The sequence below is a fragment of the Marmota marmota genome, unplaced genomic scaffold, assembly GCF_001458135.2.
Source record: "Marmota marmota marmota unplaced genomic scaffold, marMar, whole genome shotgun sequence".
In the NCBI taxonomy this organism is placed as follows: domain Eukaryota; kingdom Metazoa; phylum Chordata; class Mammalia; order Rodentia; family Sciuridae; genus Marmota; species Marmota marmota.
This window is the reverse complement of record NW_026000229.1, coordinates 7,978,775-8,005,481: the sequence shown is the minus strand read 5'-3', so window position 1 is coordinate 8,005,481 and position 26,707 is coordinate 7,978,775. Positions and strand designations below refer to the sequence as shown.

The following is a 26,707-nucleotide window of genomic DNA, read 5'->3' as shown; positions in this document are numbered from 1 at the left end:
TATCACTCAAGTAATAATCCTCCAAACCCCAACTTCGGGAAGAGTAAGAAGCCGCGACTGCGGCTCCGGAGGATGGGTATACTGCCACAGAGCCTACGGGGCCGCTCATCCCCAGTCCTCAGTGGAAAGGGAACCGGCGGACCCGCGCCCTGGCGGTGCTGGGGAAACCCCAGCTGTACCCCTGGAGCCGGCCCGAGGAGGGGCGGGGCCTGGAGGTACACTACACCGGGGCACTCCACTCCGAGCCTGCAGTCTGGCGCCCCTGGCCCTCGCGTAGCGTGGGGCAATTAGGCGCCCCGCCCGCCCGCTTGGCTGAGCGACGCCGGGGGCGGGGACGCCACTGCGGGAGCGGGCGGGGCGCGCACGCTCACAAAGTGAGGTTTCCCAAAAGACCCCAACCTGTTTTCGCCTCTGGAAATGTGCCTAGTACTCCCCTTGGCCCTGATCTAGCGCGGGCCAGCAGGTGGACGGGGTTTAGTTGGCCCCACACTCAAGGCCACTGTCAAAGGGGGTCTTCGAGTTACTCGTTGAAGAAGCGGCAGGGCATGGGGCTTGGGTTCGGCGGGAGTTTAAGTAAGAATCAGTGCTCATGGCAGTAAGACGCCCCAATGGAGTTCAAATAAAAGGGGGACGTCCTTTTCCCCAGACCACTGCCCCGCCAAGGGACCCCGCCGTCTTGGCTCGCTCATGGGTGTCCTCCCAGAATCTGCTCTGCAAGCACGAGCGATCTTGGGCGTGCCGCCACGGCTTTCAAAAAACCCGCACAAACCGAGAGAATGTGGTTTGATTCTTTCACTTAAGCGGAGTCGCGTCCCACTTCTCGGAGCCCCGACGCAAGAGCCTCTGTCGTGTGCTCTCCAGGTCGCAGGGAAACAATGCCAGTCCTCTCCGCGCGCAGGCGGACACGGCGGGGCAGCGACAGCGGAGAGGGCAGAGCCTGGTAGTCGACCGGGCTCCACCTTTTGGCTCCAAGCGCCTTGTCAGCCNGCTGGGGTGCGTCGGCTGGGCGGGCAGGCTGGTGTGGGTACCCGTGCTGTCGGTTCAGTCTCGGTCTACACCGTTTCTTTCTCCTCATCGGCTCACCTCAGGCCGCGGCCCCGACCTCTCACCCCTGACCCGCCGCTTCTCTCCCGGAGGGCGGCCACTGCAGACCCCAACTTCTGGATCCCGCGGTGTTGGAGGCGGAGCCCAAGCGGCCTCTGAGGCCCCTGCGAGGATCCGGTTTCTGCCCTACGTCTGCCAGCCGGATGAGTTCGGGGTCCGACCTAGAATAGCCTGAAAGGGCTTCGGGACCGCTTCCCTACTCCCGACTCGAGGCTTAGTCCGCAGGCTCTTCTTCCCCGCGCCGCCTGGAGTTTGATTCTAGCCCAGGCTGGCCGCCTCAGCCCGCCGGGTCTTCCTTCCGTACCACTAGTGGCGGTTACCGGGGACCGGGCGAAGGAAGGGATGTGATCGAGGGCCTCGGGTCCCATCGTGTTTTGTTGTTATGATGGAGCCGCTTCAGCCCAGGAAGCAGGCCAGGCCAACTTGACTGTACAAATGCCCAGGCTACTCCTCGGTCCGGCCGGGAGTCTATGCTCCAGTTCCGGGTGCGGGTGCCCTGATGTGGAGCCGGGGTGGGAATTGCTTGAGCCAGGCCCCTGTCAAGGCGGAGTTGGCGGCCTTCCAGCTTCCCTCCTCCGTGCCCTTGAAAAGGAGGAGCGTTTCACCCGGCGGCGGCCGCGGCTTCCGAGGTGGCAGGTTTGAGGTTGCAGTGGTGGGGCAGTGCCAGCCAAAAATAACCATGGGGCACTGGGGTGGCGTGAATCCGGGAGGGCAGCCGCTGACCTGGCTGGCTGTTCTTGTCAGCCCAGTTCTTTGGCCAGGAAAAGCAAAGGAGAAGCCGACTAGGCCTGTGCTCAGAGAAAAGCTGGCGTCCTTGTCTTGGTTTCCTTCTCATTGCTTTTTCATTGTGCAGAGCCTCCCGATGCACAGTTGTGTCCCTTAGCTTCTTGAAACTACCTGCTTGCTGAGGTCTCAGACAATCAGTGACAGTTGGTGAGAAAAGGGATCTGCTAAAGCCCTGGCTGAGAGGATGAGGAGAAGCACCTGGTGTTTCTGTATTTCACCTGCCTCCAATGTTATAGGAGAGATTGTCTTCTCTATTATTGCTTTATGTGTGGTACTTTATGGCTCTCATACTTGCAATTCCTTTGCCAGGCTGGTAGGTGTTGTCTTATTTTCCAGGCATAAAAGTGTGTTATCTTTATTTTCCCAGGCCTAAAGTGACTTGTCTAAGGTCACAAGGCCAGTAAGTAAGTGGCAGCACTGGGATTTAGTCAGGGTTTTCTGCCAGAGGTCTCTTCTCTCAGATCCCTTGAAGAAGAGGCTTATAAAATGTCCTTAAGACATTTAATAGGGCTGGGGCTGTAGCTCAGTGGCAAAGCACTTGCCTAGCATGTGTGAGGCATTGGGTTCGATCCTCAGCACCACATAAAAATTAACAAATAAAATAAAAGCATTCTGTCCATCTACAATACAAAAAAAAATTAAAAAAAAAAAGACATTTAATAGCACTGAAGGGTTATATGGAACCTTTTTAGTGTTAATGAAAAGTGCCTTTAGTACCTCTTGTGGGCCCAAGGTATTTGACTTATAAGAAAGACTTATTTAAGAGATTACTGTTTCTTTGTTGTAAGAGGAAGCTAAAGATCAGGTAGTTTTAACAACTTACCCAAAGGCAAACAGCTGGCAGTGGCATTGTCACAATTCAGACTGACATCTGACTCCCCCTCTACAACTTTCCATTCATGTAAACATGTGTGGACATAAGAAACTTTTAGGTCCTGGAATGAAGGGATGTGGATTAGACCATATCCACATCCAGATTTGGTGCTTTGTCTGCTCAGTGAGGTTGGACAGGATTACACTTGCCTTTTGGGAAGGAGTGTGCCCTGACCAGTGGAGCGTCTTCTGGGTTAATTAGTGGAGTGAAATAAGGCTTTCAGTCCATAGCTTGGGCACCTGACCCAGGGTAATTGCAGAAAAACAGTGAGACATTAGTCAGATCATCATCAGAACAACAAATATAAGTTCTGTCACTGAGTTTACATAGTGTTTATTTCCAAGGATTGCTAGAGACCAGGCTTTCAGGTGTGTTGAAGGGGGTGTTGCTACTGGGGAGATTGAGGGCATTGCCTTTCTTAGGACCATGGAAAAGCTTCCAGGGGCAGTGGCAGGTATGCCACATCATCCTGCTTATCCTCGGGGAACTGTTTCATCCTGATAGACTGCACTGGAGAGATGTGGTAGCCTTGGTGGATTTGTCCAAAATGTGCTTGGTTGGGCAAGCCCAGGACTGCCCAGGATGGGAGACTGGCTATGGCCAAGTAGATGCTTGGAAAGAGGCTGTCCAAATTTCTTGCCTAGCCGTCCTGTGGAAGTAACGTCAGAAGCTGGGATGCAGGTGGAACAGGGAGCTGGCCTCACATATCCACCTTTCTCAGCTGATGGCTGATCCAGCTTGACAGTTTCCTTTGGTGGATATAAGTTGCCACTGGACAGGAATATTGAGGTGGGGCCCAGCCTATCTGTGTAGACAGGCTTGCCAGCCAGCTAGTCCTTTAGCTACTCCTGAGATGGGCATAGAAGAGGTTGCTGGAGCAGGCAAGATAGAAGAGGGGATGGTACCTGTATTGTTAGGGAAACATAAGGCACCTTGGCATGGCACTGCAGGTGGTCTGGGGGTGGTAAATGGACCCCAGGCAAGCAACTTAGGCACTCTGGGATCCTGACATCCTGCTGGTGCTGAGACCTAGTGTGGGCCAAAAAGGGTTGAACAGGTCCACGTCCACATCCACATCCACTTGGCTAGACCCTCATATAAGCTAGGGAGTGCCGGTGAGCCACTGTGTGCCTCTTTTTCCAAGGGCTTGTTTTCTCATTTCTGCTGTGGCTCCTGGTGCTGACTTGTTTTACTGCCTTGAATGAGTCCAGTTTAGGGCCTCAGCCAGGTAACTTTGAGCCTCTCAAACCAGGCTTTGGCTCTTTGCTCTGTGTGTTGGCTCTATGCCAGCTGCCCTTTGGCCTCAGGCTTTCCAAAGCATTCAAGTCATGGAACCTCATAGGCAGAAGGGAATTGAGTACAGGAGTCTCCCTTTTTTTCCCCCTACCTTGGCATCCCTGTGATAGTGCTCACCATCTTTACCCTGTATTCCCACCTTGGCTCACCCATTTCCCTGAGTGCTTGGGCCTCAGGCCATGCCAGGGAGGCAGCTGTTTATTTGTTCACTGGCAGAGAAGGGAGTTACCCATTGTCTGCTGTTTGGCCAGTGTGACCTCAGAGTTCTTCTTCACTTCATAAACCCCTGGGAGGGGCTGCCCCCAAACATAACAATGGGCCTCTTCTTCAGGAGCATCTGGTGTGCCCCACGCCACCCTGTGGCTGGAGGCAGCAGGCTGTGTGTTGAGCAGGGCTCTTTCTCACTGCCTAGATGCATCACTGTAAGCGATACCGCTCCCCTGAGCCAGACCCGTACCTGAGCTACCGCTGGAAGAGGAGGCGGTCTTACAGTCGGGAACATGAAGGGAGACTACGTTACCCAGCCCGAAGGGAACCTCCACCCCGAAGATCTCGATCCAGAAGGTGAGTGGGAGCTGGGTAGGAAAGAGGGACTCCTTTTAGCTGGGCAAGGAAGATTGTCTGGAGGCTTTGGCAGCCCCAGTCTCTCCGAGATGACTCTACTTCTGCCCAGCTCTCCTTCCCCCCATCCCTGCCCTAACCCCTCTGGGCTCCTTGTCTAATCTCAACCGGCATTTTCTGGCCTTAAGTAGCAGCCTTCCTTGCCACCCTTTCTTTGTCCTGGAGTGTCTCTTTCTCTTCTCCCTGTACATTCTTCATTTTCTAAGCCAGTGTCTCCCCTGCCAACCTCCTGAGCCTTCCTCATTGGGAATTAGGAACATAGTCTCAGTCTAGGAAAGATTGGTCCCTGATCCTGTCTCAGGCCCCAGACCAAAATTATAGTCATAGCAAGCTATAGGTAACTTCAGAGTGTTTTGCCCTCCACATGTTCACCTTCCCCTGTCCTCTGCCTTCTGTGGCACTGGAGGGATGCTGTCATTAGCCATGGTTCTGGGGGGTGAGCTTGGTATTTTCACACCTTCCCCTCCCCTGCTCACTTCCCCTCAGTCTGTATGCCTCTCCAACAAGCTTTCCCTGAAAGCTCTTTTTAGGGACCCACAGGCCTCTTACCTGCTAACAGGGACCTGGCTAGTGGGAGCAAGCGCCACACTTGACTGGTATCCCCATCCCCCTTTTGTCAGCCACGACCGCCTGCCCTACCAGAGGAGATACCGGGAGCGCCGAGACAGCGATACATACCGGTGTGAAGAGCGGAGCCCATCCTTTGGGGAGGACTGCTATGGATCTTCACGTTCTCGCCATCGTCGGCGGTCACGGGACAGGGGGCCATACCGGACCCGAAAGCATGCCCATCACTGCCACAAACGCCGCACCAGGTCTTGTAGCAGCGCCTCCTCGGTGAGTGGTGGCCAGAGTGTGCTGGCTGGGGCCAAAGGCCTCATCTCTTTTTAGCCTCTCTCAGGCTGGCTGGTCTGGGTGAGTACTGCCAGCCCTGCGCACTGCTGTGCGTGCATGTGTGTGTGTATGTGTTGTCTGGTCCAGGTGCAGGGCTGAGTAGGGACCTTGGCCCTCTGTCTTCTGGCCCATTGCCAGGGGCAGCTATAGGGCTTTGGCTCCAGCTCTGGCTGGTCCCAGCCTGTCTGTGTCTACACACTACTCCAGACCTAGGCCACATGGTGCAAGTGGCCAGGGACACTTCTCAGGGACCCCAGTAGGTTGTCAATATGTGACCTTGGGCTAAATGACCTGGTCCTTCCTACCAGAGATCACCCTCGATGTAGCTGAGTGCTCTGACATGTGGACTGCACCCACCTCTGCAGTCTCATTTCCACACTCCTCCCCAGAGGCCCTGAGGCCACAGTGCCCCCATGGAGAGGATGTCAATCAGCTCTGACTTTTTTCTTTCTTATGGTGCTACTGGGACTTGAACCCAGGGCCTCACACACGCTGTACAAGTGCTCTACCACTGAACTACATCTCCATCCCACCCATCCACCTTTTTTTTTTTTTTTGGTATGGTAATTACTGTGTTGCCTAGGCTGGTCTTTGAACTCCTGAGCTCAAGCCATCCTCCCGCCTCAGCTGTGACTACAGGTGTGCGTCACCATATATGGTCAGACAGCTCAGATTGGGAGCTTCCCTTTTGACTTCAGCCAGGCCCTCTTCAGCCTCACTTCTTTGCAGGAGGAACAGTCACAGGAGGGACAGCTGTCTGTATGATGGGACTTTGGAAGAAATGGCAAAGAGGTCCACAGCCCAGGCAGCTCAAGGCCTTACCCTGTTGCAGGCCAAATACTAAGAACAGGGCTGGCCAGTGTTCTGATGTGGAGGGTGGTACAGATCTCGGCTGAGACCAGGAGCCCATACTCCACTCAGTCCCCTGGGAAGAAAGCCAGTGTTTGTTCTGAGGTTATGTGCTGTTTTCTCTTCTCCACATCCCTCTTCCCTGCCTCCCTTCTGCCGTCCATAAGGCTCCTGAGGATCAGTGGAGGGGCCAGGCATCTTCTCTGCCCAGCTCTCTCTGTGACTTCTTTGAGCGGCCATGGGTTGATGGTTGACTCTCTGCGTGCAAATCCGTCGTGGCCGTATGGCCTCTGTACAGTGCCACATGCTGCCACAGAATGGCAGTGCAAGTCTGTGGCTCTGCTTCTTCTCTTTTGGTGCCCTCTGTGGTTGTAAGGCTTGGGATGGGCCTGGCCTGTGAGCAGCACAGGTGCCAAGGCCAGGGCAGGAGCTGACTTGGGGCCTGTGTAGGCCAATCGTTGTAGGAGGACTGGAGGTCAGCCATCCCAGAAGATCCCAGGTTCCTTTCCTGCTTGAGACTGGTGGCAGGAGGACTGCTAATGGAAGGCTGTCTCTGGTAGTGTGGTTACTTCTGGCCAAGGGTGCCGTCTGGGGGCAGGTAGCAGCTTGGCTCTGTGTGGCAGCTGTCAGGCATGTGCAAAGAAGGCTGTGTGGGTGAAGGAGGCAGGCAAGGACAGGCTGGACATTCTGCAGCTGAAGCCAGGGTAGCCCTCCGACCAGTCCAGTTGGTCAGACCCAGGCTGGGCCAGCTGCCTTCTTGTGCTGTTTCTCACTGTGTCTTTAGCTCTGGCTAAAGGCACCATGGGAGGGCCAGGGAGGGGGAAGACTCTGAAGAAGAGGGAGTCAGGGCTGAGGCTGTCCTTAGGGCCCGGCCCCTTGGCGGCAGAGGCTGGACATCTTTCTGAGCGTTTGTGGCGCTCCTCTTATAGATAATGTCCGAGTTTCTTTACATACCTGTAGCTGTTTTTACTTTTCTGTTTTTGAAGTCAGTTTGTGTCTTGACGTGTCCCTTGCAATATCCCTATCGTTATATATGCTGTGTGCCTTATGAAATGCTGGGATCTGGAAAATCCAACCAACCAACCCACCGGCTCCTCACCGTCTCCACCTCTGCCTTTGACTGACACTTCAATCTGTCAATCGGAACCGCCTACCATGCGATTGGTCGGATGGCGTTTCGGGGGGCGGTGCATGCAGAGAAGCCAACAGAGCAGTAAGCGCAGCAGCCGGAGTGTGGAAGATGACAAGGAGGGCCACCTGGTGTGCCGGATCGGCGATTGGCTCCAAGAGCGATGTACAGCCACCTTTCGTAAAACTTTACCTCTCTACTTTCTACCCCCCTTGTTAGACGAGACCTCTCCTGCCTGGAGGGGCCTCTAGTGCGCGTGGCGCCTTAGTGGGGCCACAGTAATTGCCTGAATGACACAGACACTAGACAACTTCCGTTTTTAAGAGAGTAGCAGTGAGAAAGAAACCTCTTTTGTTTTTGAGAATTTGAATGCTGTGAACTTGCAGGAGCCGCCGACCTCCTGCCCTTCGGACTCTCATGCCCCACTTCTTTTCTCTTGTAGATGAGATCGTGGGGAACCTAGGTGAAGGCACCTTTGGCAAGGTGGTGGAGTGCTTGGACCATGCCAGGTGAGTGAGCTGGGGCAGCACAGCTGGCTCCAGATGTCATCCTAGGAAGAGTTAGCTTGAGGCTCTCAGGAGTGATGGCTCTCAGAGTTTTGAGAAAACTCTTTGGTGGGATTCTGATCTGTACATGTTGGAGTTTTGCTGACCTCCTGAAATAAGGGAGAAATCTTGAGGTTCAGCAGGCATGTGATGTCCCTGCCCAAGAACTGCTCGATAAATGGCGTTGCCCCAGTTCTTCAGGGCTATGATGGTAGATATCAGAGCAGAGCTGAGGTTCTGGCTCCTCTGAGGCCTGGAGCTGCTTCCTGTGAACTCATTCAGGTTCTTGACCTGGCAGGGGTTTGGGAATATTGCTAAGTCCAGCCCAGAATTGACAGCCGCCTACCCTAGTCTGTTTGAAAGGCTGTGCAAATCCTGGTTGAGAGAAATAAGACTCTGGACTTTTACCAAGCAGGTCACTGCCTTTCCCAGTGTGGCTAGAGTCTCATAGAGTCCCTGCTGAGTGTCAAGGAGAGTGGGATGGGTATACTTATATATATTGTGCTGCTGGGAGCACTCTGCTCCCTCCCAGGCCTAAGAGTGTAACACCTTTGTCCTCTACCATTCCTCAAGACTAGAGGAGTAGTTTCCTGTGTAGCTCTGGGTTGGGGAGGCTACCCCCTGGAAACCAGTTGCCTCCCTGCCTTACTAGGTCTCTGAACAGTAGCCTTAGCCATGAACTGCTGGTGCCTCATTTGAACTATGAGCCATGTCAGTCACTCTTTTAAAGAATGCTGCACAGGGTTGCATATCTCAGCTATTAAGGCAGATCTGGGAACCCTGTGCTTCCACATTAAAAGGGTTGCTCAGCTGCGTACAATGGTGCATGCCTGTAATCCCAGCAGCTTGGGAGGCTGAGGCGGGAGGATCGTGAATTCAGAGAAAGCCTCAGCAACAATGAGGCACTAAGCAATTCAGTGAGACCCTGTCTCTACATAAAATACAAAATTAGGCTGGGGATGTTGCTCAGTGGTCAAGTGCCCCTGAGTTCAATCCCTGGTACACCACCCCACCCTGCCCCGAAAAAAAGGGCTGCTCAGTGCTGGGGTGTAGCTTAGTGTTTGAGCACTTGACGAGCTTGTGCGAGGTCCAGCACTGAAAAAAAAAAAAATCTCTAGCACTGAAAATAAAAGAGGACTGCTTACAAAGGATAGTTAGACCCAGGAAGCAGCCATTTCTTTGGGCATGAGGTAAAGCAGTGATATGACTGAGAGGAAACTTCCTTTTTCTCCCAGTTCCCATTTAAACATGCATGAATCCAGTGTGACCCAAGAGGTTAGGGTGGGGATCAGTGAGTGTAAGGATAGGACAGATTCAAGAATTGTGACACATAAGGGCAGCTGAGCTCTCTGGGCTGTGCCACTCTGAGGGAAAATGAGCCTCTGAAGTCGTTAAGGAGAAGACATAGGACCCAGAGATCCTTCAGGGGACCTTAAAGGGAGGCAAGCCTGGCAAAGTGATTTTGTGGACGCTCAATGAGAGGAAAGCCTCATCCTCAGAGCCAGTAGGCCTGGTGGGGGCTTCTCTAAAAGCCTTATACTCCCTTTGTTCAGGATTGAAGTGCCATGGCAGGATCTTGTGCTGGGAGGCTGGGGTAGTTGCCTTTGTTCTGAGGTCCTGAAGGTCTGAGGAGAACAAAGTAGGGTATTCTCTAAAAGGTGCCTTTGCCTTTGGGCCTGTGGACCTATCTATACCTAGGCACCAGGAAGTCAAGAACATTGATGGAGGCCTCAGAAGATACCCTTGTGGGTCAGGGCCAATTCATTGTCAAGTCACCACTGGGCATCTGAACATTAGCTGTCCTTGACAGGTCCTCAGGAGGTTTTCTTCCCTCTTCACATCTGCAAATGGCATACTGAGGTGGGCAGAGCAAGGATTGTTTAGATCCTTCTTGGACACCTAATAAGAGTTCCTGGTACTCTTCAGTTATTGGTAAATGCTGTGGCTAATAGGCAGGCAGGGAGGAGGGCCTGGGAAGGTATGTACCCTGGCCTCCTGGAACCCTTGCCCCCAGAGGCTCTTTGGCTTGTAGATGTGCTTAGGTCAAGAGGTATAGTAGGGAGGGCTCTGAGTGGGACAGCCTGGCCTGCAGCTTATTTCACTGGCTGGGCTCTGAGAACCTAAAAGCCTGAGATCAGCATGGAGCCTGATAGATCTAACTCAGATGTTAGGCAAAGTTGCTATTAGGTGACAGATCTGGTAATGCATCGTGCAGGCTGGGCCTCAGGTGTCTATTCTCTTCAGGCAAGCTATTCATGGAGCCTGTTTGTTGGGAGTTGCTAGGTTAGGGTGGAGGGTGAAAGAGGGGCTGGGCAGCCACTGATGAGAACTTATGCTTCCTTCCTGTGTGCCAGAGGGAAGTCTCAGGTTGCCTTGAAGATCATCCGCAACGTGGGCAAGTACCGGGAGGCTGCCCGGCTAGAAATCAATGTTCTCAAGAAAATCAAGGAGAAGGACAAAGAGAACAAGTTGTGAGTGTCTGCAGTATTTGGGAGGGAAGCCTTCAGGGGACAGAGTTTGCTCCAGCCCCAACTGCTTGGGGTTTCACTGTGTCTTGTCACCTCTTTGGCACTGTGCCTTCTCAGCACACTCTAGAGTGAGTCTTACCTAAACAGCTGTTGGACTTTAGTCCAGGCTTCACACCAGCCAGCTTTGTGTTCTGAGGCAAGCCCCAGCCTTGCATTTGTGAATTGGAGACTTTGCTGGTTGCAAAACTGGGGACCTCACATAGTAGGAGATCTCCAGAGGAGAGCCTTCCTTTAGCAGATAGACACTCACTGAGCACATATGTCCTCCCCCCCTAGCATGGTGCCTAGCCAAGCTTGGACAGAGGGCCAAGTCCACACAGGCCCTCAGGAAGCTCAGTAGCAAGGGGGTGTCCTTTGGTATATGGTAGGCTGCCACTACTCCACCTCACCCTCAGCAACTCTGAGGCAGGGCTTCTCTCATCCTGTAAGTGAATGAGCTCAGACCAGAGCCCTGGCCCTCTGTGCAGCAGGAAGTTCAGTCTTGCCCAGAGTTCATCTGGGTGATGGATGGCCAGTGGGGAGATGTGCTCTGGCTCTGCTCTCTTCACATGTATCTGCATTGTGGTGTACAACCCAGTGGCCTACGAGTGGGTGGGGGCTGTCTTCATCTGAGGAGCAGTGAGGCAGCCCCCAGCACAGAGCCTGAGCCCCACCCATCCTTCTCCCCCAGCCTGTGCGTCTTGATGTCTGACTGGTTCAACTTCCACGGTCACATGTGCATCGCCTTTGAGCTCCTGGGCAAGAACACCTTTGAGTTCCTGAAGGAGAATAATTTCCAGCCTTACCCCTTACCACATGTCCGACACATGGCCTACCAGCTCTGCCACGCCCTTAGATGTAAGTGTCCACCCTCAGGTGGAGCATGGGATGGCTACACTCCTGCAGCAAAGTCACCTGGTTATTCTTGACTGCCCCCATTCACTCCAGAGCATTGCTAATCATTGTGTTGGGCCTAAGAGACCCCCAGGGGCCCTAGTGAAAGGTCTTCTATCTTTAGGTAGGAACCTTAGTGTTAGGGTGGAAAGGCTAGTCTCTCCCCCTCCTCCAGGGACCTCTTGGGCTAGGCTCTGCCCCCAGGTGCTCAGGAAGAAAACAGGGAAGGGCTGCTTTAGATTTGGCCCAGGAGCCAATCCTGCCACCCATGTTCATGCATAGGAGAAAAGGTAGAAACTAGACCTGATAGACTCCTCTACCTCTGTCTAACCATCTGCCTGCCAACTTTGAAGAACATATTTGGTGGTGCAAGTGTTCAGCACCATCAGATTTGTGACAGTTATAGTAGAACATAAAGGACTCTTACATAAAGCAATAAGATATAGATCGAGGATGTGTGGGGTCTGGATGGGTAGCAGGAAGAGGGACAATCAAGCACAAGGGGAACAGCTCAGCAGAGGCCTAGTGCAGCATGCTTGAGACTCACTCCAGTGGAGAGAGGGCTTATATTGGGAATTGGTGGGTCACAGAGTTGTGAGGGTCTTATATGCCAGATGTGATTGAGTGTGAAGCCACTGTTGGAGGGCTGAAGGCAAAAGGCTTCCCTGCTTAGGGCTGGCTTCATGTGTGAGTGATCCTGTGGTCAGTTACACTTCAGTTTTGAGCAAGGGGCCTGTGTTTTCATTTCACAACAGACCCTGCAAATTACACAGGGAGTGTTGGGGAGGGGAAGCCACCTGAGGCTGTTTGCTGTGACTTTGGTGAAAGACTGGAAAGGAGGCCTGGTCTTTGCAAAGGAGAGGAGGAAGGAGGTTTGGGGGATGGAAAACCTGCCCTTCCCTGTCCTCCTTCTAAAGGCAAACCCTCAGAGTCTCAGGTAGAGCTCTTGAGAGGGATGCCAGTGGGGAGATAAGATCAGGTCCAGCTCTCTGCTGAGGATGGGTATGCACAGCTCTGGCAGTTGCTGGCTTTGGAGGAGTCTAGGCTAGAGCTGGTGGGAGAGCCAGAGGGGAAGACAAGGGTCTCAGGGTTTGCTTCTCCCTCTTCCCCTGCTTTTCTAGTTCTACATGAGAACCAGCTGACCCACACAGACTTGAAGCCAGAGAACATCCTGTTTGTGAATTCTGAGTTTGAAACCCTCTACAATGAGCACAAGGTAAAAGCATTGTTGGGGCATGGGTGTGGCACTCTGGGGCTGGTTTACCACCTGGTAGACTGACCTGGCTGGCCTACCTTGTCTTTCAGAGCTGTGAGGAAAAGTCAGTGAAGAACACCAGCATTCGAGTGGCTGACTTTGGCAGTGCCACCTTTGACCATGAGCATCACACAACCATTGTGGCCACCCGTCACTATCGCCCGCCTGAGGTGATTCTTGGTGAGTCAGCCTTGTTACACCTGGCAGTTAACCCTGGGTGGGCATAGAGGTGGTGGCATGCCTGTTAGTCTGCCACCAGGGTTGGCAGTGTCACAAGACAGGTTGACTTGGCCTTGTAGGAATAGCCTTAGAGTGGGCCTTGTACATTTGGACAAGAGTCCCTTCAGCCAGAGTGGCAGTAACCCATGACCTCTAGGCTAAGTCTCACAGCTTCTTAACTCATTTTGGCTTGCAGAGCTGGGCTGGGCACAGCCCTGTGATGTTTGGAGCATCGGCTGCATTCTCTTCGAGTACTACCGGGGCTTCACACTCTTCCAGGTACACTATTTGAGCTGAGTGCTGCAGGGCCCTGGGGTGGGAAGCCCTGAGTGGCTGAGGGGGACAGGTGTCTTCCACCCCCCACCAGTCATGTGAGATCCAGACTGTTCAGAATTGTGGATGCTCAGGAAAAGGCAGAGATTGGCACACAGTTGGAACACTCAGGAAAGAGTTTTCTGCTAGGACAGAAGACATGGGTGGGTGGGAGAAGCGAGTTGTAGGCAAGGGGGCACAGCATGAGTGCAGGCTTGAGAATGGATCGGGATTGGGCACCCAAACTGAGGAGAGTGAAAAACCAGAGTGTTGTGTAGTCAAGGCCTAGTGCAGCATGCTGAGACTTACTCCAGTGGACAAGTTCACCTGCAGAGCTGCCTCCACATCAGAGGTTGGGAGGTTCCATTGGTAGATGTGCATTTCCTGGGCAGGGAGGCTACTTGCCCATCTCTGCTCACTCTTTGTACTCCCTGAAGGGGCTGAGGCTGGGACTGACCCCTACTTGCTCTGTCCCTGGCCTTCTCTAGACCCATGAAAACCGAGAGCATTTGGTGATGATGGAGAAAATCCTAGGGCCCATCCCATCACACATGATCCACCGTACCAGGTAAGGAGCCCTGGTGGTTCTCTCAGGGCAGTGGAGGGCCTTTTCCTGGCTGTGAGTTAGCAGGGCACTTGAGATATGTACAGTCTTTTTTGGACATTACATGGCCCTCCAGGCTCCTAACAGTGTTCCTCATGTGTCCCTCCAACTGAATTGGCACAACTGCAGCCCAGACTTTCCTGCCCTGCTGGGTCAGGACTGTTGGGTCCTGCCCTGCTGACCCAGACTGCTTCTACCTTGGGTTCAGCCAGGAGCTGCCATTCCCCATCTCCCACCACTCTTAAATTCCCTCTCCCTTAATTTTTAGAAAGCAGAAATATTTCTACAAAGGGGGCCTGGTTTGGGATGAGAACAGCTCTGATGGCCGGTATGTGAAGGAGAACTGCAAACCTTTGAAGGTCAGTTTCTGGCTTCCCCCAGCTCAACTCATGCCAAGGAGACCCCAGGCACCAGACAAACAGCAGAGACAGAACGGGCAGCTAAAGGCTGCCTCCTCGTTCCGGCTCTGTGGGAGACAGCACCCAAGACTGCTGGGTGTTGGCAGTGAGGCTTCCTGCAAGCTGCCCCAGAGGGGCCCTTAGCCCTCCCCCTTCCCCACAGGGTGGCTATGAATATAATTGGGGAACACCAGAAGAGCCAGATGTCAGAGACCCTGCTGCTTCCTGACCCTCCCTCTCATCTCAATTTTGGGAAGAACTAGGCAGGACTGAGGCAAGGGGGAGGGAAGATGTAAACATGGCCAGGAAGTCTGTCAACTGCATCTGGTGCCTGGACAAGTGAATTTTGCAGAGGTGATTTCTACCCACCTGTCAGGACTTTGCATGTGGGGTAGAGGCACCAACCCAGCAAGACACCCAGTAGCCTAAGTTCTGAGCAAAAACCTTAGAACTTGGGCATGAAAGGCAAGGAGCTGCTGTTGTCTGTCCCAGAGGGCGGAAGTAGAGTCCTCCAAGGAGGCATCCCAGAGGCAAGGGGACTGCTGTGGACCCTGCCGTGACACTGAGGCACCTTGTGTCCTTGAGCAGAGTTATATGCTCCAAGATTCCCTGGAGCATGTGCAGCTGTTTGACCTGATGAGGAGGATGTTAGAATTTGATCCTGCCCAGCGCATCACACTGGCGGAGGCCCTGTTGCATCCCTTCTTTGCTGGCCTAACCCCTGAGGAGCGGTCCTTCCACACCAGCCGCAACCCCAGCAGATGACAGGAGCAGGCCCATGCTCAAGGAGACGGAGAACGGGACTGGGCTGCCAGCCCCTTTTCTCTAGCCTCTTCCACCGGGCCTCGGCCAGAGCCACTCGATGAACAGTGCAATGTGAAGGAAGGCAGGAGCCTGCAGGGGAGGAGACTTGGTGCCCAGCTGCCAGAAAGCACAGATTTGACTCATGCTATTTATATGTTGTAAAGTTATAATAAAGTGTTTCTTACTGTTTGTAATCCCTGGTACCAGTGTGTCCATCTCCAGGCTCCTTGTCTTCTCCCTTCCCCTGACCTTATTAATAAAGTCTTTCTTAGCAGCTCAGCTTGTGGAGAGCTAAGTGTGAACTGGGCCAGGCACAGAGGGGTGAGCCAATGAACAGACTAGACAAAAGGCTGGGCCCAGGAGCAAAGCAGTTCTAGCCCAAGATGGGATTGAGGTGGCAGGCAATAAGACCCAGAAGGCTCCTGTACCCCTAATCCCTGTCACTGGTTGGGACAAGCTATACATACCCAAAGACTGGTCTATTGAGAGTATAAGATGATCCAGGTGGGCTCCTAGATTGGGGAAGGCAGCTTGCAGAGCAGTTCATACAGCACAGGACTCGGTCATTCAGCTTTATTGTAGTGCTGGTTTTTGGTTCCCAAAAGCTGCATGAGTGATAGACTTGACCACCTGACTGAGGCTCTTGGGACTGGCCACTGGGCAGGATGCCTCCCAAGAGGGCTGAAGGTAGAGGAATTGCATCCATCTTTAATACCTATGGGGATGTACAGGCTGAGGGCAAGGAGAAGATCTAGTGCCACTTGCAGAAGCAGGGAGAGGTTTGGGCACAAACTCCCAGTGGCCCCTCAACAAGGCCATCACCCCAGAGACAAATTATTGGCATTAACAGTCTTTAGGACCAGAATTTAGCTAATTCTCCACTACACCCAGTCAGGGGGCCTGTATTTCCAGATAACCAGAACCTGTAACTACTGCTAAAATGCCTGTCATACAGACTGCTCCCCAGACTGGCCTTGCTTCTACAGAAAGAGGGTCTCATCTTGGGAGCTTGTCCCTGAGACTGAGCAGAGGGCTCAGGAAGGATACACAGCACAAGGGTCCCAGTCCCTGGCCTCTTCACACCACTGGAGACAACACTGGAGGGTTAATGAGAGGAAAGGAGGGACCAGCCCTCTGCCCTATTTGGAAAGAAAAGTGATAAGCAGCCTGAAAACCTACAACACCAGGGCCTATACTGTGTCCACAATCCTTGGCAAGCCAGCCCATGCACTCTTCAACAAGTGATGCATACAGAACAAAACCAAAGGCTTTAAAGCTTTTTGTAAGGGACCTGGCCAGCTCTCCAGATATGGATCTTGTCCTGCCAGCCTCCAGGGACCAGGCATGTACTGGGGCTTGGTTTCTTAAGATCTGAGTAGTAGGTGCTCCCATGGCCACGCCCCACCACCAGCTCATACAGAACCAGCCTCATTTGAGTATCTGAGATGGGCCACTGGCCCCAAGTCTGTATCTAGAGTAGACGACCTGAAAGGATTCAAAGCCCAGAAGTAAGGGCAAGGGTGGAGTCCAGGCAGGAGAGGGACCCTGCTCTGGGACAACAGCTGCAGAGGACCATTTCAGGAAATGGGCACATGGAAGTACAGGCAAGGAGGCAGCAAGTGGTGGCCTAGGACTGAAGCACCAGGGAGCCTCCTATGGCTCAGCACCAGGCTCCCCCAGGGCCTTCCGAATCCTGGACGTTAAAGCTGCACACTGAGGAGTCAACCCTCAGCTAGGGGGTGGGCACTGCTGGCAAGATGGGCATTATGGTAACATGTGACCTTGTACTGAAGACAACAGAAAACCAGCTTAAAAATCCCAACAGTTAACACCATCCAGATGCATCCCTTTCCCTGCCTCTCAAAATGAAGTGGAAAGACCCAAAGAAAAATCCCAGTGTAAAGTTTGGATCCGCTCAAGAGAAAGGTCAAAATCTGTGGTAGGGCAGAGGGAAGGCCTAAGCTGCCACAGCCCTCAAAACGGATGGAGAGCACAGGCCTACCCTCTGGCAGTCAGCTGCATGCAGCCTGGTCTACATGATTAGAAGGGCTGCTTGGTGGAAGGAAGCAGAGGAGACAGTATGCCATAAGCTATAAAATAAAGCAGGTGTAGGCCCCCTCCAGAACCTGGCCCAACCCCCAAGGCGCTCATGCAGGCCCAAGGGCTGTAAACCTGAAACACAGTCTCAGAGCTGCCTATGTCTGTAAACAAAACCCCACCTGGCACTCAGGGCCAGCTAGGTGCAGAGACACCTGGAGCTGGAGTGCTCAGCCTGACCCCGCCCCACACCCAGTGGGAAAGCCTTCCTTCCCTAGCCACGGGCAAGTGACAGGTCAGGTTTAAGTATGTTCTGTTCTTTTACAGAAGAAACAAAGAAAAACTTAACAATAAGGTCCATGAAGCTTCACATCCTTAAGGCGTTCATCGTCAGGTTTGGTGGCAGGAGCAAGGGACTGCAGAGTCAGTCTGCCCAGGGCCCCTCTAGGCAGAATGTAGAGGGATGACAAACTTGCAGCCAAAGGGTGAATGGTAGTTGATGCCCACCTCCTGGAAGACTTGCTGGGGAATGCCAATGTCACACAAATAGACACGGCCTGCGTGCTCCCCCAGTGGCAGAGGCAGGCCCAGTGCCAGTGACCATTTGGCATCGATGCCCTGTTCGACTTCATGCACAGGAGGGTCTATGCTGAGTACTGGTGCCCGGTTCTGGTTGGCCCAGGCCACGGCTGCTTTGTACCAGGGCTGATCCCGCAGAAAGGCATTCTCTGGGCAATCCAGGCAGTTGATGACCAGGTCAACAGGGCTAGTGGGCAGATCTGCAGGTGGAAAGAAAACTGTCTGAGTACCTAGAGCACACAGCAGCCAGGTTGTGCTGAGAGCGTTAAGTGGACCCAAGAGGGTCTTGCTTACCAGACATCCATCCAAAAGGCCCCGGGAGTTCCAAAGCCTGGATGGACTGGGTGCCAGAGGCTGAGAGTATGTCATCTGAAGAACCACTTCCCTCACGGGGTTTTGAGGCTGAAGTACTAACCTGACAAGAGTACAGAGCTTCTCAAGGCACAAGGCCCTCACCACCTCTGCCTTACAGACAGGCCTCTGTACGCCCACTAATCTGGGACATTCTAAGCTCTGGGAAGGTAGTAGAGTCCACTGTGGAGTCAGCCCTCACAGGGAAACCCTGATGGGGTCCAGGAGAAACAGGAGCTGATGACCAGCGAGCAGGTGAGAGCATGAGTGCCTACTCATTCTACTCTGGTTAGCCTGCCTACTATGAAGCCCAAGTTTAAGAATGGGAAGAAATAATCACTGCTCTCCCAGCATTTATAAAGGCGCCTCTGCTTGATTCAACAAGGCCCCTGGGACAGTATAAGAACAGGATATCTCAACAAGTACACATATCTTAGACTAGCTTAAGAAGTTAAACCTGAGAACAGCTGAAGACCAAATTCAAAGGTTGTTTCCTGAGTCACATCTCCTACAGTAGCTGGATTATGAAACCTTTTGGGCCTCCAGAGAAAAAAACTGTCTGAAGAAGGCATCACGTTGGAGATTTCAACTCACACCAGTCCCCAATCCCAGCTCTCAGCCCACAGTAATGACATTTCTCATGGCTTCCCTCTTATAACACATCAGTATGTGGAGTCCTTGTGGGTCTTGAGACACTAGAGAGTGGTGCCCACAGACTGTTTTAGTCCAGGCTCCACCCTGACTTGCTTCTGCACTCTGGCAAGGCCCTCTCTCTGGATATTTGCTCCAATTTTTCTCCCTCCATTCTCACTTAAACCCTGGTTCAATTAGACTCTGTCCCCACCACTGCACATGAGACTGCTAAATCTAATGGTTAATTCTCAACTTTCCTGTAAACTTAACCTAGAATGGATCATGGACACATCTGACTACGTTCCTTTTCTCACCTGGCACTTGGATGCCACACTCTCCTGCTCTTCCTTCTCTCTCCCTGGCCATTCCTTCTTGTCTCCTTGGCTAGATTCTTAGCTCCCTGACTCTGAAATAAAGAGGTTACTCCTCTGACCCTCTTTCTACTCTCTTCAGCTAAACACTTGGGACTCAAAGCTAGACCCCTTCTTTTCACTCCAGGTTCATAAACTTTCCACTGAATAACTGACAGTCATCTCAAACAGAGCCTCTGCTCTTCATCCCCACACCCTCTCCTCTACCAAGTCCCACCTCAGTGACAGGCCCTCAGTTACTCAAGCCAAGAACCCAAATCATTCTTAGCTCTCCTCTCATTCCCTACACCCAACGTGTTGACTCTATTTTCAGAACTGATTCAGAAACTAACCACTTCCCACCCTTCTACTGCCACGCTCAGCCACCATCAGCTCTTGCTCCAAGTCTCAACAATAGCATCTCAGCACCCCTATGTACTCTGATCATGAACTCTAAGCACCAGACTGCTCATCTGAAACCTGAGTCCAATTAGACCATTCCTTTGCCAATTCTTTCAGTAACTCTCCAGCCCACCCTGAGTAAAAGCCCAAACCCCTCATTCAGGGTGATCTGTGGAGCCCTTCATGGCTGACCCTGAAATGCGTGTCTCCTACTCCCCATCTAACCTCCCAATATTCCTTTTCCCCCTTCCCTGCTATTTCACTCCATAACACTTACTATCATATGACCTAGTGTGTTAATTATCTGTGCATTTACCTCTCCTAACCAGAATGTGAACTCTATGGAAGAATGGATTAAAAAAAAAAATCTGTCCCATATTCCCAGTACCAGGAACAGTGCCTTTTCTGTAAGTATTTGTGAAATGAATACGTTGGTCTCCAGAGTTCTCTGTATGGGTAGTGAGAGAGGGCAAAGGGAGACAGGATAGAAAATAGGCCACCCACCAGGTTTCTTCCCATAGGCAGCTCCAAGACTCCTTACAGGCAGAATACTGTCTTGTATGCATGTGGAACCTTTCTTCAAGTTGCCACTAGGTGGCACCACCAGACCATCAAACTACCAAGGAGGTAGGCGCTCTTCTGCCCCCTCCTCCATTAGAGTGGGTTTGTTTGCTGTGCCTGGAACCCTAGCCCTCACACAGACAAGGTGAGCACTCTACCACTGTTCCCCAGCCCTAGGGCTCACCTTTGAGGCTAGACACTTGCTGACCCTGGGTCTTGCTGAAAAGAGACAGCTCGTTGGTGATGGACTCTAGCATCTTGACAAAATTGGGCAAGAAAAGGATGACCTGCACATCATGGTTGGCTAGGTGCCTTCCGCAACTAATACCCTGAGCCCCCTTCACATGGGGCCCACACAGCAAAGCCACTGTGGGCCTCTGGTGAACATTCTTAGGATTCAACCTGGAACAGAAAAAAAAAAAAAAAGCAGTTAACAATTACTCTTACATCCCAATAACAGACAAAAAGGCACTTGCTGCTATCAGGGCTCTCTCCCCTGCTCACCAAGTACCAGGCTCCAAAGGGGCCAAACGCCGTAGCAGGCCAGGCCTATAGGGTGTTGTTCCCACAGTCCCACACCCTGTCACTTCATTGCTGGGTCTTCCGATCAAGGAGTTCACCCAGATCTCATTGCATACACTACCACTTTCTGACTCAACACTGCTTAATGATTCTTCCCTGTCTGACCTGTCAGGTCCAAGCTCTGCCTGGCAAAGGTCTTTCTATCCCTGTAGCTTCCACTGGCCTTCATTCCTAAAACATTGCTCCACTCAAGCAAGGCTGGTCTCCCTCTCTCCAGCACCTGTAAGGCTCTTTTTCTGCTTATATGCAAACCATGTCCCCTGCCCAGAAAGCCCTTTACTTTTCAAACTCCTACCTACCTTTTGAGTTCTGACTCAAGGTTTACTACTTCTGGGATTACTCTAGCTTGCACTAATTTTTCTCCTTTTCTCAACTCCTAATAAACTCACAGCAAGTACCAATATAGGGTAGTTCTAAATTGTCCTCAATCCACTGCCAATCCAAGTTTTCTTTTCCAAGCTGCCAGTAAGCTAAAAAGGATGATGCCATAGTTATTACTAGTTTTTTAGTACCTACTTCACTGGACACTATGTGGACTGATGGATGCGTAGCACTTAGAAGTGCCAGACGAGTTAAGAAAGTACTTGACTATGTAGACCATGGAGGAAGCAGCTGCCTTAGATAAAGCAGTCACTGTTCAAAGCTGAGATGCCTCTGGTCTCAGAGAAACCATTAGAGTAAGGAGGTGTGGAAGATGGAACTTCCAAAGCCCTGGATCTATGCCCAACTATAGGCAGCATGGCTGGCTCACAAGGCAGGAAGGTGTGATGGACTACAAAGCTATAAGTCCCTGCTTAGGGGCAGAACAATGACAACCATCTCCCGAAGGGAGGAAGATGTTGTCAAACCAAAGAGGAGCTTTATAACCACCTCGCTTTCCAAATAAGTTTTGGGGGAATTGAGCAATGCATTCTACATAGATGCCAAACCACTCATTAACCCCACTCTGTGCATCTGGATGAAGTATGATGAATGCCTCTGCCTGCAGAGAGATGCTGCAGAGTGCTGCTGGAACCTGATTTGCTGTGTCTGTTCCCCAAATGGGTTCTCCCTCTCACCCACCACCCTAAAGAATAAAAGTAGAACACGGCACCCACAGGAGGGAGAGAACAAACACTGGAAATCAACTTGTTGTTCTTGGTGTCCCTAGTGTTGAGGACATGGTTATCAGTATATGAATACAAGGGCAGGTGGGAAGATGCCACATCTCAAATTGCCCTACGCAGTAGTCAGAGTGGTTCTACAAGTTTTCAGGTATGGAGCTCAAGACTGAGTTGTATTCCCAAACACTGAAAGTGACTGGTGAATGTCAAAGGAGTTTCAAAGCCAGACAGTTGCTGTCATGAAGGAAAGGAAGAATGAGAGAAGAGTGAGGACTTCCAAGAGACAAGTGAGAGGAGGAACAAAGAACCCTGTTGCATCACATTAAAAGAGAACATGCTTTTCCAAAACTGAGGGAAAAGCCATCGTAGGCAGTGGGTTTTTTTCAAGTGACTAGAGAGGCTCACAAGACAGCCTAACTAGCTAACTCTAGCTAACTCTCCTGCACACATGTAAGGCACTGTGGGGGTGACTAGGCAGGCTTTATCACCCCACATTCACCCTTCCCAGTTCTAGAGGTACTTACCTATTAGGTCCTCCAAGAAGGGTAAGCGCCATCTGACTGGCACATACACCTGTCATCTCCAGTCTCCGCTCCAAGGTCAGCCCATGCTTCTCAGCTACAGATAATAGCTTTTTATGCAGTTCATAGGAAACACTTGGGACCACCAGGCCAGAGTCTATGGTTCAATAGGAGGCAAAGAGATAATGGGAAAGTGACTATGGGAAACCAGATCCAAAAGAGGTACACTGTATTCTGAATTCTGCACATGCCAATATTTTAAGACTAATCCTCTGCTGGCTTATCATCTTCCTCTTCCTCTTCCTCTTCTGGGACTGAGGCATACCCTGCAGTCTCCAGAACTTAAGTAGAAAATGATGAACAAACTTGTTTCATATCAAACTCATCTTCCCTTAGGAGTTTAGCTTTAGACCATGAAGGACAAACCCATCATGTGTTTGGGGTACTACCAAAACTAGTTTTAGGTCCTGTGTTCTCAGCTATATTGGATTGTAAACTCTTCAAAGTAGGAAAATATGTCTTTTACTTCTTTGGCCCTCACCTCCCCAATTTGTTCCAGCCACACTTATCAACATAGATTGAGTTTTCATCAGGTGCTCAAACATAAAAATGATGGAAGCCTTGTGCTATTTTGGAACTCACCTAACTTTTAAGGTTTAAATTTTCAGCAAATTTATTACCATCTCATTGACCCAGAGTCCTGTATAAAAAACTTGGCCTCTTCATTGGTCATTTCAGAATAAATTTTAAGTTCTCCCAGATATCCAGTCCCATCTACAGAGATTCTGAGCACCACGGTGAGGCTATGGCTGCACATTTTAGCAATAGGAAGCCATGCACAAAGATTGATCCTATAGCATCCAGGTCTGTATCCTCTTAAGACAGCAGAATGAAAACAATTTAAGGTAATTATAATAATATAAAATGCCTAATATATTAAGACTATTCTACTAATGCTTTCCTCTACCTGCCTAAGTGCTATTTCTGTTTAGAGCAGAGGCAACAAACAGTGCCATTAGGTTGGAGTGCAGAGTCTCTCCTATCACCTTTCTGAAATGTCACACACTGGTGTCCTAGCTGCCAATACTGGAGGCAGCAACCTGTCTTTGTGTGTCAACAATGATTAAAAGAGCCATTTTTATGACCCACTTCAGACATGCAAACATTATCAGAACTCACTAGGAACCCTTGATCACAGTGTGAAAAAGTTGGCTAAATTCTCAAGAGTCTTAAGCCACTAACAATCTCAAACTTGTCAGACAAGTCATGCACCTTACCTACTTCAAACACTCTCTTTATGTACAAACTTACACAAGGTAGAACATTCATCCAAGACACTGCATTCCTCTATCCATTCATCAGAACTTTCTCTGATGAATCTGAATAGGTGAGGGCAGAGTTCTTGGGCTGCTATCCAACAAATCAAGCTCCCTTCTGGGTCTGGCTCCTACTGCTAGGTTGTTCTCTCGCTTCCAACATCTCTGTGGATAAGCAGAGCCATTGCTGCTACCTACCCCACCTTGGCTGGCTAGATGTACAGCTGGACATTGAGCTTCTTACCATCTCCCCACCAGTCTATGTTGGGGTGGGGTGGGTGGAGGCACTGCTGATGAACTGACATATTTTTATAACCTAGACTGCTCACAGTCTGGCAGTAATGGGGTTTAGAACTCCACTATCCCTTACTCTGATTGCTTCTCTGAAAGCAATGTGCAGCACCAATTTCTTATTTTAAACATTTACACACTAGTCCAACTAGTAAAACTGGCTTATCAGAAACAGGCAGAGGGAATAAAATAAACTCCAAAGGAAAGGAACCAAGAACATAGCGTGTAAAATGCAAACAATAACACTGTCAAAGCCTGAACATGTGCCAAGTCTAATTATGTTTGGGTTGGAAGGTGGATCTTTATTGTTTAGGAATCAAGGCAATAAAATCAGTTGAGGTTGCTCTGAATATTAATATGTATTTTACAGCTGTAGATGAAACAATAAAGGGAGCTATAATTACAACCAGTTCGTGACATGCAGAGCACTCCTTAGGATCTGATTAACCTTAGGGCATCAAAGCAAATGACTCAAGCACAAGCAGGTCAGGCCAGGAAAGAAGATTCTCCCTGCACAAACCCATTCCACAGCATGGCTACCTCCTGAGGCCACAGATCCAGCAGCCTAGTCCAATATTGCATGTGCCTGACTCTTGCCATGTGTTCACTTCTATTCTGCTCATTACAGTACCACTGAGGCCTTTCCCTCCCCATGGATATGTGTGCACATTCTCATACCTTCCATGGCACCTCTCCTCCCTCAGACACCTTGTTGCACCATATCCAAGCTCTTTCTTCCCAACTTCCCCAGCCTTTCTGCTGTGTAACAGACTCCCACAACCAATTGCTCTCTCAGATCTAACTCAATTCTCATCTGGACATGGCCCTCTAGTTGGAAAGGCTGTGTGAGTCCCAAGTCTCATCAACAAGAAAGAGCAGAACTCATTAATGAGCATGGAAGTTCTCTAGATCTGTGAATTCTAATTCCATTCTGCAGTAGTCACAAAATGGGGCAGTGATATCACACACTTTTGGGATACAAAACCACTGGCAAATTGGTGCCATAAAGACAGCCCAGCAACATAAAGGCAGTTCCTGGAGCTTTACATTATAGCTACCATAAAATACAATTTGTTGTCAAATGTATCTCATAAAGAAGGATTCACCGTAAAGACTCTATAGTCAACTACTTTTTTGGCCCATAAGACATTCCATAATTTGGCCACATCTTTCACATAACCTTGACCTTGTACCCAACCCCCACCAAACCCCAGACACCTTGGCTGCCTTCTGGTGCCTAAATACTCCAAGTTCCTTTTGGCTTCCCTCCCCTGACACTCTCTTCTTTTCTGATGCTACCCACATAGTGCTGGGTTTTCACTCTTGGCTGAATATCCCTTCATCTCAGCATGTTAACTTATTTCCTTCATTGTATTTAATACATCTGTAAGTAATTTTTTAAAAACTTTTTAATTCACCTTGCTATACTGCAAGCTCCACAGAGGTGGTAACTCAGCCTTGTTCATTGCTGTAACCCTTATTCCTCACTTTGCCCTTAATAGCACAGTGTTTGGAGAACAGTTTTCTAGAAAAAAGTTACAAAAGTATGTTAAATTACTGGAAAAATGGGGAGGGAAACCTGTACAACAGATCTGAGGTCAGCCTCAGGGCATTCCATTCTTCAGTTGGATAAGGACCCAGCTGTAATCAAAGACACTGGAGTGCAAGATGTTTCTGACTCTTACTCCACTCCTTCTCTTTCCCAGTTATAACTGCACCAACTTTCTTATTCATATTGGGCCTCATTCTTCCAGACCAAAGCTCCCCAACTATTCTCAATAAGATAACTTACTAATTATGAGAATGAAAATTATCTTTACAATGAAAAAAATCTGGAGGAATTTTGACAGCTTATCAAGTGATCAAATGTCCCAATGATGAGACAATATGATATGGGGTGATGGTGATGCTTCAGAAACATATATAGAGAGCACCACTCCAATCCTGGACAACATGTTTAACATGAATCAAAACAAAAGGAAACAAAGAATTAAAACTAAAGGATATTCTACAAATCAACTGCTTTAAAAAATACAGCTATAAAAGACATTATTGGGACAATTGGGAAGTATTGCATATAGAGTATTGTAAAAATATTACATAATATTTTTGTGCAGAATGAACAGATAAGGGTACAGAAAAAGTATAGAAGGATCAAACAGAACTAATTTCAGGGGACAGAGGGAATCTATGGGGTAGCATGACAAACTAACAGATTATGAAAATTTCAAGAAAAATTATGAAGGAAACAGCAAACCTGGAGCCAGAATATAATTCAAGGTTATATCCTTGAATATAACCAAGGATAAAGAGAAATTTTCTGCTTCAAAAGGAATCCACACTGTCTACCATTCAATCAGAAAAAAAAAAAAAAAAAATGGTCTCCTTTCTTTCTTTCTTTTTTTTTTTTAAGATAGGGATGGTCTTGCTAATTTGCCCAGGCTGGCCTCAAACTTGTAATTTTCCTGTCTCAGTCTCTCAAATAGCTGGGTTTATGGGTATACATCACTGTGTCTGACTCCAGATTTGAATATTTATGAGAAGGAAAAGGAAAAAGTGGCCCAAAATTTCATGATGGACATCTGAAGAACAGTGAGTATGAGGATATAAATGGGAATGCCAAGGAATCAGGGTACTAGCGGGCATGAACAACTCAGCTTTGGTGTGCTGAATTTGAGGAAGATGGTGGATATTTGCAATCAAACTCCTTTCTTACTCTGGCTAGACCCTGTGGTTCTGAGAACACATATTAGCAAAGTAGCCACATGAGTAGAGATCAATGCAGTTCTGGTATGAACAATCGGGAGGCATCATCAAAAACTCAGGTTGTGGCTGAGGATGTGGCTCAGGAGTAGAGCACCTGCCTAGTATGCATGAGGGCCCTGGATTC

General features: G+C 50.2%; 2 protein-coding genes across 10 annotated transcripts in view; one reads left to right on the top strand and one right to left on the bottom strand.

Annotated features, from left to right (window-relative positions):
* The first annotated feature begins 1,006 nt into the window (after window positions 1-1,006).
* On the top strand, window positions 1,007-15,285 carry Clk3 (CDC like kinase 3). Of its 6 annotated transcripts, none has more exons than XM_015480411.2 (13): window positions 1,007-1,258; window positions 4,473-4,624; window positions 5,302-5,518; window positions 7,622-7,718; window positions 7,996-8,062; window positions 10,453-10,569; window positions 11,297-11,463; window positions 12,621-12,715; window positions 12,805-12,934; window positions 13,170-13,252; window positions 13,774-13,853; window positions 14,158-14,248; window positions 14,876-15,285. In XM_015480411.2, exons 2-13 carry the CDS (start codon window positions 4,473-4,475, stop codon window positions 15,050-15,052), a joined length of 1,473 nt encoding a protein of 490 aa, XP_015335897.1. In that variant the 5' UTR covers window positions 1,007-1,258; the 3' UTR covers window positions 15,053-15,285. The 6 variants fall into 6 exon arrangements, with proteins under 6 accessions (XP_015335897.1, XP_015335896.1, XP_015335898.1 ...); XM_015480410.2 differs by having other exon boundaries at window positions 1,007-1,589; XM_015480412.2 differs by lacking the exon at window positions 1,007-1,258 and adding an exon at window positions 1,605-1,733.
* Window positions 15,286-15,649: 364 nt separating this feature from the next.
* Edc3 (enhancer of mRNA decapping 3) overlaps window positions 15,650-26,707 on the bottom strand; it is a 49,891-nt gene continuing 38,833 nt past the window's right edge. For all 4 annotated transcript variants that reach the window (XM_015480419.2, XM_015480420.2, XM_048792995.1 and 1 more), the window contains exons 5-7: window positions 22,214-22,367; window positions 20,189-20,406; window positions 15,650-17,907 (exon numbers count right to left, since the gene is read on the bottom strand). In XM_015480419.2, coding sequence (XP_015335905.1) covers window positions 17,573-17,907; window positions 20,189-20,406; window positions 22,214-22,367 — 707 coding nt within the window. In that variant the 3' untranslated portion in view covers window positions 15,650-17,572. The remainder of the gene's footprint in view (window positions 17,908-20,188; window positions 20,407-22,213; window positions 22,368-26,707) is intronic.